The sequence below is a fragment of the Buteo buteo genome, chromosome 5 (genome assembly GCF_964188355.1).
Source record: "Buteo buteo chromosome 5, bButBut1.hap1.1, whole genome shotgun sequence".
In the NCBI taxonomy this organism is placed as follows: domain Eukaryota; kingdom Metazoa; phylum Chordata; class Aves; order Accipitriformes; family Accipitridae; genus Buteo; species Buteo buteo.
The window spans coordinates 10,335,372-10,350,941 of NC_134175.1; the positions used below are offsets into that span (position 1 = coordinate 10,335,372).

Here is a 15,570-nt window from a genome sequence, read left to right on the forward strand (position 1 = left end):
TCCTTCTGGCCCAAAGCTGAAGCTTGCTGGTGTACTCCTAGTTCCTCCCGAGCTGTTCCTCATGCCCTCTTGCAGCTTCGGCTTTGAGTGGACATCCACAGCAAAGCACTGTCCCTAGCAATTCACAGGGGACACTTGACACGTGTGTCTTCCACTTCCAGCATATCAGTGCTAGCCCGGCTATTTACTACTTGTATTAGCCAATGAGTAGTTACTCTTACGCTGTGTCCGTGCTTTCACAACTGCACACGGGACAAGCCAGGGCTGGAGCTGGCAGCATTAGGATGCTGGTGTCCAATCTCTCCTGCTCACTATGCCCTGCAGCCAGCAAAACCCATGCTCCCTCGGTATGGGGTTCACTTGCTTGAGGTTTTAATCTTTGATACTTCCCAGTTTGGGAACAATGTCCTTTTTTTAGAGGATGTCTTTTTGTTTTCATTTTGTTTCTCCTTGCTGCTGTTTAAGCCTGCTGCAAGTGAAGGGGGTGGGCATCTTTTGGAGACACATACATGCTTAGTCGTAGCATGTATGCTCCCCAACCCGACTGTACGCATTTTAAGCTGTTAAACATTCCTTTTTCTATTTTCTTTTAAGCATCTTTATTTTTATTAGTTCCCCTTTTTATTTTTACTAGAGTGGATTGTGTTGCCCCCGCCAGCGACTGTGGGACAGCTGTGGTTTTTGCAGGATGCTTTTGAGCAGCCGGGGTGGGAAGTAGGGCATCCAGCTGGGCACTCGGAGCAGTTGCTCCCCCGGGTCATTGATTTTGATGATCAGAGATGTCATTTTGGTGTTTTGCTCCTAAATGATGATCACCCAGCCTACAGCAGGGTAATGGAAGCTTTCCTGGTGTTATTTTCTATCCCTGATGAACATTAAATCTTCTCTGGTGTGTCCCAGCCACTGCCATACTCTGGCTGAACAAATGGCACAATGGGAGCGGGGATTGGGGGAGGCTGTGGGATCTCCATCCTCAGAGATATTTTTTATTTTCAACCTTCTAGTATTTGTACAGGGGTACGCTTGATTGTGAGCAGGTGCCTAAACAGGATGTGGCATCTTTCCAAGCAGCATCACCTTCCCACGGACCTCTCCCTGCATTTCCCCATGTCCTTGATACCCATGAGAGGGGTCACCAGCCGCGCACTTGCGTGGCACGGCTTGCCTCGCATTCCGGTGCTGCCCACGCCGATCCACGCTCATCAACCCCTTGGCCGGCTGGGAGCAGCTGCCACCCAGGTGATGGACTCATCGATGCTGGCCTTCCTGCTGGGAGCAGCTTGGCTTCCCCCGGCCTCGCTCTTCTCATCCTCTGACACGTCCTCGCTCATCTCTCTGCAAGCCAGGGCTGAACAAGAGACCTGGGGAAAAGGAAAAAGGAACTTCAGTCGGCGTAGAGAAGTATGCGGCAAGAAGTTTGCCTTGCTTTAAGCAACCAGTTACCAATGAACGCAACATTTGTCATTGTATTTTTTGTATTTTATTATTTTTTATTTTTTGAGTTTTCAAAAGAGCAGTGGAAAAATGCTCCCCAGGGTAACTCTGAAGCAAGGGGGGGGGGGGGGCAATGTGAGTCCCTGGGGCTGCTCCCCACCATCAGGCCCTGGGAAACACAGCTTGGAGAGGGATGGGGAGGGCAGAGAAAGGCCAGGTGGAAAACAAAGACGCATTAACCACAGAGCACCTATCGGGGCTTTTTAAGAGCAAACCCACTGTGGTTCTCAAGGCTGGAGCTTTTCATTCACCTCGGGGGGAGAAGCAGCTTTGCATTTAACCCCCTTGTGTGCGTGGAAAGGTACAGCTAGGGCTGAGGCTGTTTGTTCGGGGTCTCCACCTGGGTCCACGACTGCACCATGAAACACATGCTCGGGCTCCACGGGGGCTCGTGAGGTATTTTCTGCTGTTGTGACTATGGAAATAATTTCTGGCAGGGAGTTTGACTTCAGTTTTCTGTCCTACCGTGGCATCCTGGTCTCTGACTAGGGCTGCTGAGATGCCCCAGCTCTTCCAGGGGCTTAGGCCAGGCTTTTAACTGCGTTGCAGTCTCTGGGTTTAACCTCAGCACAGCTAAGGAACACCCTCGCGCTCTTTCCAGGAGCCACCTTCAGCAGGCTGCCTGTCCCCCTGCCAGCCTGAAGGCCACTAAGCCCCGGGCTGCCCATCAAAGCGACGGGCGGCAGAACGCTGCCGTTCACGACGCCACCATTACGCTTCAGAGCTAACAGCCGCGGAGCTGCTTCCCGGACTCTGCCCGTCGCGGGGGGATAGGGCTGGCGGTGTCCGCGGGGGCCCCAACCCCGCCGGGGGCGGCGCTCCCCGCTGACACCGCCCTCCCGGCAGCCGTCGGTGCCAGCCGGCAGGCCCGGCCCCGGGCCGGGAGAGGCGCGGCACAGGCCGGCCCGCCCCCTTCCGCCGCGCCGCCCGCCATGGTTGGGAAGGCCAAGCGTCCGCGGCTCCACCGCGCCGCCCCCCGGCCCTGGCCCGCCCGGGATGCGCCGCCGCTCCCCCAGCCAGGGCCCGGCCCCGGCCCCGACCCCGACCCCGGCGCGGGCGGCTGGACGGCGGCGGCCGGCAAGGTAGCGGGGGCGGGCGGGGAGCGAGGCGGCGTCACGTGGGGCGGGCGGGGAGCGGGGCGGCGTCACGTGGGGCGGGCGGGGCGGCGTCACGTGGGGCGGGCGGGGCGGCGGTCACGGGGCGGGCGGGGAGCGGGGCGGCGTCACGTGGGGCGGGCGGGGGGACGCGACGCACGGCGTGGGCGGGGCGGGGCTGGCGGTGGTGGCCGAGGCGGTGGCACCCCTCCCCCCCCCTCACGGCTGCGCCGCCGGCGACGAGGGTCGGCGCTCGGTCCCTCCCCGGTCCCAGCCCTGCCCGGTCCGCCCAGCGCTTGGGACGTCCGCGGAGTCCCACCCAGGCGGTGGGCGTCGCGGGCGCAGGGCCCTGGCGGGGCCGGAGGACACCCCTCGGTCCTGGGCACGGCGAAGCCGGCAGGGTCTGAGAGGGGCGGGAGGTGGTGACATGGCGTCCTGAAGGCCGGCCGGCCTGTCGGCCTCCCCGTCCTGCTGAGGGAAGGCCCACTCGCCCTCGTTGCGGTTCTCGCGGCCCGGAGCTCGGTGTGGCGCCCCTTCCTGGGCCGCCGCTGCTCGTCTCTCAGGCCGCGTATCGCCAGCGGGAGTGTGCCCGCAAGGGCACGGCTCGTCAGGGCCGGCAGGGAGGTGAAACGAGGGAGCCTGGACCTTTGGCACTCCAGTGTGAGGTCCTGCCGGTGCACCCCGGCAGTCCCGGCGTGCCTCTCTGGTGGTGGCTGTCGCTGCTCCAAACCGTTGGCCACCATGATGGAACTACCACATAGTGGCAGCTATGGCTGCCGCCACAGCTATGGCAGCCACGCTACGACAGGCGCCACAGCATCCCCAGGCCTTTAGGATGCAGAGAGGAGAGCCTGCTTAGGGAGGTGGCGGTGACAGGCACCAGCGCTGTTACCACTGCTGGGGGAGAGGGTGCCTGCACTGCATCTGGGTGGGGTAACTTGAGTGCAGTAGTGGGGATCGTTGTCAGCAAGTGTCGGGAGCAGAGTGGTAACTGGCTCGTTTGGCAGTCGTTCTTTTCTATTTCAGGTTAGGACAGGTGGAAATGAGCTGTCAGTTTACATGCAATCGTTTAGGAGATTTAGACCGTGTCTGGTTTCACCAGCTGTCTTATTAATAGGCAGTTCAGGTTAAAGCTGGGTGTCTCCCCCAGCCCCCTCACAGCAAGGACACAGAACAGCAGTAAATGGTTTTTATATGCCTGCCCTTCCTTGTGAGGAGGGGGGAATAGGCTGTGCCATATATGCTGGTTTTATACCAGTATGAAGTTATGTGTTGGTGCTGGGAGATACTGCTGGCCAACATAATAAGTTCTTCTAAGCCAACCAGAGAAGCTACTGCAAAGCTTAGAACTTAGGGTATTGCATGCTTAAAGGAAATAGATGCTGAAGATTTAGTAAGTTGCTAGTAGTCACTGAATCTGCTTAACATCCATCGATTTAGGATTTAGCCCCTAATGTGCTCATTTGTTGCTTATCTGTATTGTTATGTACCTGTCATAAATCTGGCTTTTCCTAAGAATGCCATTCACGGTTCTCCTAGGAGTAATACCTGAATTCACTTGAGTGAGGCAAGGTTGGGTTGAGGTAGAAGTCTGTTAGGAATAGAACAGTCCAAACTATGACTTTGTGAAAATTCCTTCTGGGTGGAAGAGCCTGGCGGGGCCAGGCCAGTGGGGTAACTTACCTAACCCTGCCTGCTCAGGAGAGGCACCTGCAGGCTGCTGCTGGAGCGTGCATCCTGCTCCCATCTGGCTGGTGCTGGGTTTAATTTTTTTTTTTTTTTTTAATGAACGTTGCCTGATGGTGTTTGTACTGACTCCTGCTTAATGTTTCTTTTGGATAAGGACTGGGACTTCCCGTCTTCTAATGTCTTCTCGGGGCTGGAGATTGACCCTGGTACTCTAGTAAGGAAGCTCGACTTGGACTCCAGAAGCATCATCTCCTCCAGAACAGGTTTGTTGTTGTATTTTGAATGAGCGCCACGTTAGGTTGTGAGCAAAGACACTGCGGGACTGTATTTGCAGTGGCTGTCAGAACAAGCCCAGGAGAATTGAACCCAAACACAGCTTCCCGTGTTCCTCCTGCAGGGGCTTTCAAAAGTGGTTTCTGTTTGGGGTTGGAGGAGGCAGAGAGGCATGTATGTGCTTAGTGCTCCTTCGGTGGGAAACTAGCTTCAGGCTACCTGACGGCTGCTGAGCCGTGCTGTGCAGCTGGAGCCCCCACCAGCAGCTGCCATTTGTACCCATATATTTTGTAAGCAAGTTGCATGTTGTGCCTCAACAGTGCTTTATACCCGGCAGCCTGATTGCAGCCAGCTGTCTCCTCCTCTCCTTTGCTGTTGCTAGGTCCCTGCCCTGGCTCAAGGACTCCTGGGCAGGAGAGTCCAGCTCACCAGGGGGTATGGGGCGTGAGGGGGAACAGGGAGGAGCTGGCGGAGGCGTTTGTTTTCTAGTCCCACAACGAGGAAATGGCTCCCCCTAGCTGCTTAGTGGCAGGCAGAGCTTTGTATCTGAAACGGGGTTTCACTTCTCTAAATGGAAACTGATGGTACAGCAGTCTGTCCTGGTGCAGAAGATGCGTGTGACACCCAAATACCTTGTTTGCAAAATAAATTAATTTCTTCTCCCTATGCAGATTAATACTGTTACAGTAACTTTGTTTTCATGTCCAGGGCTACAAACCAACCCAGTAACCACCTGAGCGATAGTGGTTACCTGAGCAGTGGTGAGCGGTAGCAGCCATAGCCCATCAGTCACATTTGGTCACAGAGTGAGGGAGCAGGAAGGTTGTGTGAAGACATATTTGCTGGAGATGCTTGCCCTCTGCACAGAAACCTTTGTGAAATGAATTGTTCTCAAAACACTGAGCTCATTGTTCGTAACTCTCCTGGGAAAAGGCCATGTGTGCATGTGTGTGTGCGTGTAAGCATAGCAATCTCTTTAATTAAATTAGACAGCATGTTGTTGGAGGCTGACAGCCTGCAATCCTAGTCTTTCATTGCAGGCTACAGCTGTACATGTCTGGTTTATAAATAGACCTATGCTGCTGGTCCCTGTGCAGTGCTGATGATGCAGATGTGCGGTGCCTGCCTATGTTTAACCCTCTCTTGAGGCTGCGTGCTGGCTTCCTGCAGACAGTGATGCTGACCTGAATGCTTTGTGCTCCCTCGCACTTTCCAAATGATCAGCTAAAAATAGCTTTTCATTTGGGGGCTCAAAACTGCAATTCCATGAGGCAAAAAGTGATTTTATTTTTTTCTTTTTTTTTTAAAAATCTTCCCAAGCTGCTGTGCCCTTTCTTGTATCACTCTGGAGCCATGTGGAGGCTTTTTCATTATGGAAATCAATTCATTTTTTTTGTGTTAATTCAGTGAACTGTAACTAGGCTGTGCATACAATGGCAGAAACCCTGGAGTTAGAAAAGAAATTCTAGGCAGACCTGCTCTGTCTCCTGGGATCTCTGGTCAGCTGGGAGCCTGTTCAGCAGGAAATTCAACTTGACTCCAACCCCGCCCCCTCTGCCTTCCTCTCATCCCCCCTTAGCTCAGTGCACAGGGCAGGAGGGTAGGATTCTCCTACACATTGTTATTTTAAGATTTAATAGCAAGACAAAAAAGCGTTTCTCTCCCACTTGCTTTTCAAGCTCTAAGAAGGTCAAGTGGGCAGACTGTAGGTAGGCTTACTCTCTCCTGTGCTTTTCACAGCTGAAGAAGATTTTTTTCTGTCAAGGATGCCACGTAGCAGTTGAGAAAGCTGGTATATTTGTTCTCTGTGCATGTGCACGTGTGCCTCGCATTACCTAAGATTATCACATTATCTAAGATTGATGGTATCTCTGTGTTTTGTGGTACAATCTGGCCTTATGCTGTGACACTTTAGGATCAGCCAGGAAAACTTCAGTGTGCGCTTAGAGAGGCCTGCAGGGCATGAGTGAAACAAGGGATCGGTTACAGGGCTTGGACCTGGCAGAAAACACTCTGCTGGGTTACCAAGCCCAGCTGGCAGCTATGGGTTTTGGCTCTGTTCTCGCTCTTCCTTAGACCCTGCAACCCTCTGCTTTTGGAGGTGTAGTTCCCCGGAAGCCAGCATCTCACTCCATGGCTGTGCTTCCATGGCATTGCAGCTTGGTTGAAGGTATCTGCATAAGACTTTTCCAGGTAAAACGTTTGCCCTTCCTACTACTATTCTGCCTCTGTTCTTTTCTCCACTTGGGCTTGTGTCTTTTGGCTTTGTGCTTGAACTGGGGGACCCAACTTTTGTCTTGACAGAGCCTGAGCACCAAAGCTATGTGAGCTGGAGTGCTCTCTGCTAATTCTGAAACTGTCAGATGTGGAGCTGGCCCAGAAGGATATGCGGGGTTGAGAGATTGCTTGTTGCCGGAAAAGTGAGGAAGAAGAGGTGGTGATGTTGGCTTGCAGCTCCACCTGTCAGCACACCCCCTCACTGTTTAAGAGAGGATAGTGGCTGGCTGGATCAGCGGAAGGGACCTGGAAAGCCTGGTCTCCTCAGAGTATGGTGCAGAGGGAGCAATTGTTCCTAGACCAGTTTGAGGTGGTGGTGTAGGGGGAAGAGCCAGCCAGGCCTGCTCCTGTGGGGCTGCCTGGAAGACTTGGAGAGTTGTGGAGCTCCCTTTCCTGTCTGTCTTGTTTCATTGTCCTTCTCTAACTGGGATGGGTAGATGACTATGAAGGTGCATCTTTAGCTGGCTACTTCTCTTGGGTTCCTTGGCCTCCCTCTCTGCCTTCTATGCTTACAATGTACTTTCTGGTTCCCCGCTTTGTCCATCCTCTGCCTGTTTGACATGCTTGTGTAGTTCCTTCCTCTCTCCCAGCCTGGCCTGGACAGACTTTTTTCTCAGGGTGTGTGTTCAGCTTTGTTGTCAGAGAGGATGACTGCCTTCTCCTCATGTTCCTAGTTCCTAAGGCAGGTTTCAAATTGCCCTGTCTTCATTCAAAGCAGCCTTCAGAAGGATGGGGGTGTGGGGAGACGTGTAAGTGTGGGCCTTGGGTGCAGTGGGGGGAAAGGCTGCCTGAACTGTGGGATTCTAACAAAGACAGTCAGGGCAGCTTGGGCAGGAGGCAGAGAGGTGACATTTTGAATTCACTGAATTATTTGGAGTACCTGTAAAATCAGCTGATAGTGGCAAATGAAAAATACCCCCTGTGTACTGAATTTCTACTGTGCTTCATTCTACAGGTCTGGTCTCTTCCAATTAAAATCTAGTCTGAGGAAGAGCTTGAAATGGGGTTAGATTTTAGAAGATGTCAGCTTGGAGCTCAGCACTGGTCAAAAAAGCAAATCGGCTGTTGGGAAGTAGGAGGAAAAGAGAATGACCTGGAGAGCGTTGTTATGCTCCATAAACAAATCCATGGTGCATGCAGCTATTTGATGCTATGTGTGGCCCTGGTCCTCTCATCTCAGAAAAATGTAGCAGACCAGCAAAGGTTCAGAGAAAGGCAGCAAGGCTGCTCAGAGGCCTGGGGTGCCTGTTTAGTTGTTCCTAAAGCAAAAGCCCCGGGCTCTTCAGCTGGGGGAAGGCAGCAAGGCAGGGTGTGATTGAAGCCTGGAAACTTCATTGTGAGGGAGTGTGGGTGCGACTGCTGTCTCTTCCACTACAAACCTGGAAGAAGCAGTGGCAAGAGCAGATGGTAGACACGCACCTGAACAAGACATTTTGTGTCTCACATGGTGAATTCAGCTCTGGGCTCTGCATCCATGCATGATATAAATGCTGTATGTTTCTGTGGGTTCAGAAAGGGGCTGCACAGGTTAATGGAGGGGGCTGTCAGGGTTTCTTAATGCAAGAACTCGTCTGGTTTGGGATGCATAGGTGGAACATGGTGGTTCTGCTCTTGCTGGGTCTTAGGTGGAAAAAGGGAGGGATATGGAGGTCTAGAAATGGCTTGTAGTGTTGCAGCAGGACTGGAGACAGGCTTCCCCTGCCCTGGGGTGGTGGTCCTAAATCCAATGAGGTCCCTGTGTGCAGTGCGAAGAGGCAGCCAGAGGGCTGTGCAGTGGCTCAGGCCACCAGGATGTGCAGGGAGGGGACACGGGCTGCCACCAGGGCAGTGTGGGACAGCTGGGGCAAGAGGAAGGCCTGCACCGTGACCGTGGGGCTGTGTGATGTGCTAGGGGCTAACTAAACAGCAGCAGAGCATGGTTACTTCCATGTGACGAAAACCTTCATCTGGAAGACCTGCTTTGATGTGCTGGAGCCAGAGGGATGCAATCCTGTAGGAAACCAAGCCATCATCATGCTGGGGCTTGGGGGCTATTGCCTGTAGCCACTGACGAGAGACGAGACCTCTGTCTCTACTTTTTTTTCCCCTTAGTTTTCCTCAATTTAAGTGACCAGCTTTTGCTGCTCTTTTGGCTGTGGTTATTCTGAGGGAACAGGGAGGAGCACAATACGCAAGTTGGAAAGTTCAGCATCTATAGCAGGGTTAGCATCTCAGTCAACACGAGTGGTTGTGTGTGCCCGTGCAGGTAGGTGCTGGGGCTGAAAGGAAATAGAAAGAGGCCCCTTGTTTTGCGAGGATAAACTGGTGGTGTTGGTTCTTACCAACTGAAAGCCCTGTTTTTCTGAGGTTTTCTGAGGATTCCTGGTGCATCTGGTGGAGGCAGGGTGCCTTGTTGAAGTATCTGCTACTCTCATGGTAATGGTCTCCTTGCTTCCCTTAGCTACAAGGCTGATTCAATGTGCTTGTGATCGGTGTGAGGTTCAGCTTAGGCTGTTCTGGCATCAGTCATTCTTGTGGCATGAGAAGGAAAGGGTGGAACTGTAATAAAAAATGTCACCAAAATGGAATTCATTTTAGGTGAGTCTTGCATGTATGACGGTAGAAAGCTAGTGGTCTAAAATGGAAAGTATTTTAATATGGGGAGCTCTCAGCCATGTCGTACGGTGAAGCAGACCTGCTGCAACTACTCTCTCCTGCTCTGCTTCTCCTCTTTAATCATTAGCTCATCTTAACACCAGATTCCAGATGATTTCCCCATGCTCGTAGGTAACAAAATCCAGCAACATCACTGTGAACACTGGTGTTAAGTCCATGAGTGAGTTGCTTGCTGAATGATTGCTTCCTATCAGTGTAGTTTACTTAGCCACTGATGTAATGTAAATCAAATGCTTTGCCATAATCTAATCCATGCAAGGACCTCTGTTACTAGTGTGAGTGAATAAATCTCATTGGGGTGAGCCTCTGTAGCGTGGGAATTAAATGTTTCCAACTAAGTAAAAAATAATGGCCTGTCCTACTGTTGTATGGGAGGGTTGCTGCTTTTTTTTTTTTTTTTTTTTTGCTTTAGCTTTCCTTACTCAGTGTTTGAAGCAAGGGCCTGTTCAAATGTGGCTCCGGCAAACCAGTTGCCTGGGAATGTCTCTTTTTTTGGAGTGGATGATGAACCAGTTGTGGAATGATATGAACAACTGGACTGGCAGCTTCTTACTTTATTTTCAGCTTCTCCAGAAGGGAACTATGACAAGATGTGTTTTTGAGAAAGCAAAAGTGCAATGGCAGCAAGTGCTACCACTTCAGAATTGCTTGCAAAACCTTAGCTTGTCACCTTGATTTCTGAGGTTGTGGCAAGAGTAGCTTTTGCTGCAGATTGCTCTAGCTCTTCCTGTGCCACTGGTGAGCCAGGAAAATGTGAAACGTGGATTAAAACCATTTGCTGCCACTGGTCCTGGACCAGTTAAGGGTCCTTAAGGAGACCATGAGGTCTACCAGAAGGTAGGTTTAGACTGGACATAAAGACGACATTTTTTTACAGTGAGGCTGGTGAGACACTGTTGCCCAGAGAAGCTGTGGATGCCCTGTCATTGGAAGTGTTCAAGGTCAGGTTGGACAGGGTTTTCAGCAACCTGATCTAGTGAAAGATGAAAGTGGGGTTGGAGTAGATCATCTTTGAAGGTCTTTTCCAACCCAAACCACTCTGAGTCTATGATTCTGTACTGAGGTGGGGGGCACAGAGTGACAGAGGACATTAGCCTGAACAGACGTTGTGCTGGGCCTTGCTGTTGCTGAAGCCTGGATCTGCACAACGTGATGCAAAGCTATAGGGGAGTTTCAGGCATGCATGCTGTAGTATCTGACTGTCCCTTTGTATCTTGAGACTCTTCATCCTCTGGTGACCAGGACTGTCTTGCAGGATGGGTTCCTCTGTCAGTGGCACAGAGGGGCGCAGAGGAATGAAATTACTGAGCATCTGACAAAGAAGGAAGTCCCTTTTCCTCCTGAAGAAATGTGGAGACAGGAGAGAACAAAATCAGGCCAAGCAGGAACCTGACAGCTTGGAATTGCTGGAGTCTGCAGGCTGTGTACAGCCTTGTTTTTCCCCTTTCGTAGATACTCTGTGAGTTCTGTTTGTTACCAAACCTCCCTCTGCAGAGTCACTGACTGCCGTTCTGGTCTGCACCTCAGCTTCTGCTCTGGTGTTCCAGATTTACTGTGTCTGTCACGTATCTGCTTCCTTCTCCTTGGGCTCTGCAGCTGCTTGTCCAATTCTGTTCTCCTTTTGTAGCCTCAAATGAGAAGCAGAAAAGCTGTGGTTGGTTGGCATCATGGTCTTGCCATGGTACCATACACTAACTTCATGTGACATGGTTTGCTTGCTGTTTGTTTTTTTTTTTTTTTAATGGGTGATGTGCCAGAATCAATGTAAGACCTCTCCTCTCCCAGCATCACTGTTTTTGCAGTGTCTGGACTCATGGTTACCACTGCAGTGGATCCACTGTTGCATTGCTTGCAGAATTGCAGCTGTGGCCAGTCCTCCATTACTCTTCAGGAGCTCTGACAGGATGCAAATCTTTGTGTCCCATAATTTATTCCTGTCTGTTCGTTGGATTCTGCTTGTTTGTGGCCTTTAAATATTGCAGTTCTTCCTCTTCTGTCCTCACCCCGATCACGTTTCTCCGTGAAATGCTTCTGTGAGAATCCTAGAGTTGTGCTGTTGGTAGGAGCAGGTTGCTTCTGTTGGGAAGATGTTTGCTGTGTTACTCTGCAGACCATGGTGCTAGTCTGCCCTCCTGCTGTGTCTAATCCTAGCGCTGGGCACCTTCTTTAGGCAGATTTTTGGTGATGTGAATTGGTAAGAACAGGCTGGAGATGTCGGCAGCCTTCCCATTGCATACGTTTTGAGGCTTTCCTTCACCTCCCGTACAGCGTGCTGCCTGTCATGTCATGTACCCCCCTTCAGCTGTGCCTTCCTGGGTATTGCGCAGTGCTTGGCCATGTGAAGCTGGAGGTTTCCTGTTTGTTTGGGGTTTTTGTTGTTTGGCTTTTTTCTTTTGGCATGTTGGAGCATTTAGCAATTGAAGGATTAAAAAAAAATTTAATCCTGCTTGTTTTAATGAATGCATCCTTTCTGAGTAACAGTTTTAAGCCTTTGGTGCTTTTTCTTAATGCGCATTTGGGATATTTTTAAATCTGCTTGTGTTGGTCATTTGCCATGTCCCTGGTGTGGAAAGCTGCTGGATCTTCACGATTCTGCTGCTGTCACTTTTCTTCAGTTTTTAATTCTGTGCGGGCAGCTGTCACACCCGTCTTGTGTTTGTTTTGTAGAGTGCCTTTTTCAAGCTGTTCCCCACTCTAACGCTCTTCAGATGGAAAGGGGTGAAAATGGTTTGCTCCGCAAACTGAGCATAACAGTGAGTGGCCTGTGAGGAGCGGCTGTAGCTTCTCCAATGTGTGTGTAAAATGCAACGTGCTGTGCTAGTCCAAAATGACAAGATATTCCTGCTCCATCTGTCTTTGGTATTAGCTGCCCAGGCTTTGGTCTGTGTGAATTTTGGGAGCATTGAAATGCTCTCCCTTAAGCTGGTGTCAGAGGTAGCCTGTTGGCGATGCCCTTGGTGGTGTTGCACTGAAATGATTTGACCATCTTTGAAAATCTCTACTTGGCACATGGATGCTGCCCTAGGAGGAGCGGCTGTTTGAATGGCATTTGAGCTGGGCTTTCTCGCTTTCATGGGTGGTGACTGGATATCAACATGGCTTTAAAACGGGGCACCTAGGCTCCATCAAAGGAGCCTTCAGCTACTGCAGCTTGGATAAAGCTCAGCCTTGATCACTTGAAGTTGTGCTTCCGGTCTGTCCCACTCATCTGCTGCCCCTGATGCAGGTGATAGTGGCTGCTGCTTTTTGCAGTCTCGGGGCACGCAGAGTAGCTCTGCAGTATCCCTTGCCTCTTGCCCCAACAGGCTGACAATGACACATGCCAGTGGGCATCCAGCCTTGGGTAGAGACCAGCTCCCCTTCCCTGTGCAGGCTTGAGGGGCCTGGGGAGAAAGGCTCATGAAAGCCAGCAGCCTTTTTGGCAGTTCTTTGTTTCTCTTTTGTATTCTTACCTCCACTGTATCTTCGGCTGCCCAGCAGACACGAATAGTCAAAGCACAGCCACCTTCAGCCTTGAGGACTTTCTCCCAGGGCAGGCATGGGCTGCACACCTCTCTTTTGCCTGCCTTTCCCCACCCACATACCTTCTGCAAGGTGTCTGTGTACTTTGTGTAACCTGCACAGGTCAAGGATGTGTCCCAGGACTGGAACATGCAGGTTTCAGGTCAAACTGCAAACTTCCCTCCATACGCTGGTGTTTTCTCTGACATTGTGTATAAAAGTGCTTGAAACCTCCAATAAAAGAATTTGCAAGAAAGGAAAAATTCCCGGGAAAGGGGAAATGCTGGGCAGGGATTAAACAGGCAAAATGATACTCTTTACCTCTCTCCCAAGCCCCAAGGTTAGTAACTTGGCATCCAGAAATGGCTATGAAGGACACTGTATGTGTCTTTATTACATTAACTGGGGGAGCAGTTCCTCTGCCTGTTTGCAGAAGCACGGTCCAAAAAGCATTGCTCACTTCCATGCCTTGAGCTGAGCTGTAACTGACCCTGTCGTCACTGTACCCTGACTGGTGTGATGCACCGCAGCGAGAGCCTGAACTGGTGCCACTGAGTGGGAGGAGACCGACCCTGCTAGGAGGTCCTCAGTCCCAGCTGAGCACTGACTGGCATGGAGCAGGGGGGAGCCCAGTTCTTTTCTTGCATAGCAGCAAGCAGAAAACTTGAACCTCCTGGAGAAGGAGTGCTGTTAACTTTTGATAACCCAGTATACCACTTTATTAATATGTTTACAGACTTGATGGTAGCTGAAACTACTTTTATTTCAGGCTTAGGGCTACTGGCAGGCTGCTTTTGACTGTGGATGGGAGTTCCCGTAATGAGTCTGTGCCATGGCTTGAAGTTGAAAGGAGAGAGCAGGTGAAGAGCTGACCAGCAGAGCAAGGCTGCATCCCATATAGCTACCCTGGTCGTTTGATAAGGTGACAGGTGTCAATTTACCATACCTGGGTAAATTGCTCTAGGTAGCAGTTTACCGTATGTTCCTTCTTGCTTGCTTTTTGGCTGAAATTTATTTGGGTTTTTTGACTGCATCATTAGGAGCTGCTCTTACCTTGACAATGCCAGATCACCTTGTAAGGGTAGTTTTGGTGTCTGCGTGTTTTATAACAGGTCGTTATAAAACTGCATGGTGTATGAGAGGAGCTCTGGTAGCGGTTTGTGGTATGGGAAGCCTCTCCAGTGAGGTCAGATGACCTCAGTGTACAGGACGCCTCGGACAGAAGACTGTGGGTTGCAACAACTTGCCTTGAAGCCAGAGGGCTCTTCTCTTGCTTCTATCCAAAGGATGAAAATCAGTGGGACCTCGCTTCAAGAGTCAAGTTGACCTAGTTCTACAGCAGAGGTGAACAGCTGTGGGGACTGCTTGAAATGGACCTGCTGTGGGTAGCTTCTGGGAGAATTTGGAGTGGGAATCCTACTGAAAGCTAAAGACAATGGTGCCTTAAATAAAAATAATTTTTCAAAAAGTAAAAATCCACACTGCCTAAGATTAGTTTAGCATTTTATTGTCTGTGCAGTGTGGTGCTGGCTGTGAGAACAGCTGTATGAAACTCCACTTTATAATTAGAGTCAGTGCAGTTAAATGAAAAGAGCTAAATGAGTGTCTGAAACTTGCACTGCTTCAAGTGCTTTGACTTCCCTTCTGGAGATAGACCATTTCCATGTTGTGAGTGCCTTCTGCCAGATCATGGGAATCAGTTGTGTTAATATTTATGAAAGTAATTAACTTTTTTTTTTTCTTCCCCTCCCTCTGGCTGTGGCTAAGTCCTTGTTCTTAAAATTAACATTTAAAAAAGAAAAAAAATATCCTCCAACTAGCTAGTGGTCATGGATACTGAGCACTACACAAACACTGTAACATTTTCCAGAGTGCCTGATTCTGCCAAGATGTTTGCAGTCTGCTCCAGGGAGAGGAGGCTGTCAGTAGTGGGAAGAGCCTGAAATGAGTCTTAGGAGTTTGAACAACGTGTCAGATCCCTGTAATTTCTTATTATGGTTGGTTCCTGTGGCTGTGCCTTCTGTGTAATGTTCACCACTAGTGATGAGGGAAGGTACGTGCCTGGCCCGGAGCAGCCTTTATGTGCTGCTTTGTGGGCTGTGTTGAAGGTGTGTAGCTGAGGAGGAGGGTGGGGCTCAGTAAGGGATTGGGGACTCCTTTGGTGAGGCTTCTGAGTTGCTGCTCTGTGCTTTTGCAAAGCCTTCCTCCATCCTTTGTAAAAGTTGGATGCTCAAGCATGTGCTTTTTAGGTCAAATGTGTCAGTCCCTTGTGCCACTGAAGGGCTTGCTGAATTTGGGGCCAGTGTACCTCCTTGCATTCCCAGTCAGGTGTGATTGGGCATGGCAGATTACATGTCGTGCTGTGTCTTGCTCTGTGTGATTGTGATTCCCGAAGCTTTAAAAGGATACTAATCTAGCCTGGTATTCTCCTGCTAAATCAGTTTAAAATGGTCAGACATCCTTACTTACACAAAAATAGATGAGCCCTGCTTAGGAGAGTGCTGAAGCTGCAGTGTTACAAAAGAGGGTTATGAACTGAAATCCATGCCTTTGCTGTTCTAATGTTACAGCTTTGGCATAATCGAGT

General features: G+C 50.6%; 1 protein-coding gene across 1 annotated transcript in view; it reads left to right on the top strand.

Moving 5' to 3' along the window:
• The first annotated feature begins 2,407 nt into the window (after positions 1-2,407).
• SLX9 (SLX9 ribosome biogenesis factor) overlaps positions 2,408-15,570 on the top strand; it is a 55,262-nt gene continuing 42,099 nt past the window's right edge. Inside the window, exons 1-2 of the mRNA XM_075027757.1 lie at positions 2,408-2,576; positions 4,432-4,540. Coding sequence (XP_074883858.1) covers positions 2,427-2,576; positions 4,432-4,540 — 259 coding nt within the window. The 5' untranslated portion in view covers positions 2,408-2,426. The remainder of the gene's footprint in view (positions 2,577-4,431; positions 4,541-15,570) is intronic.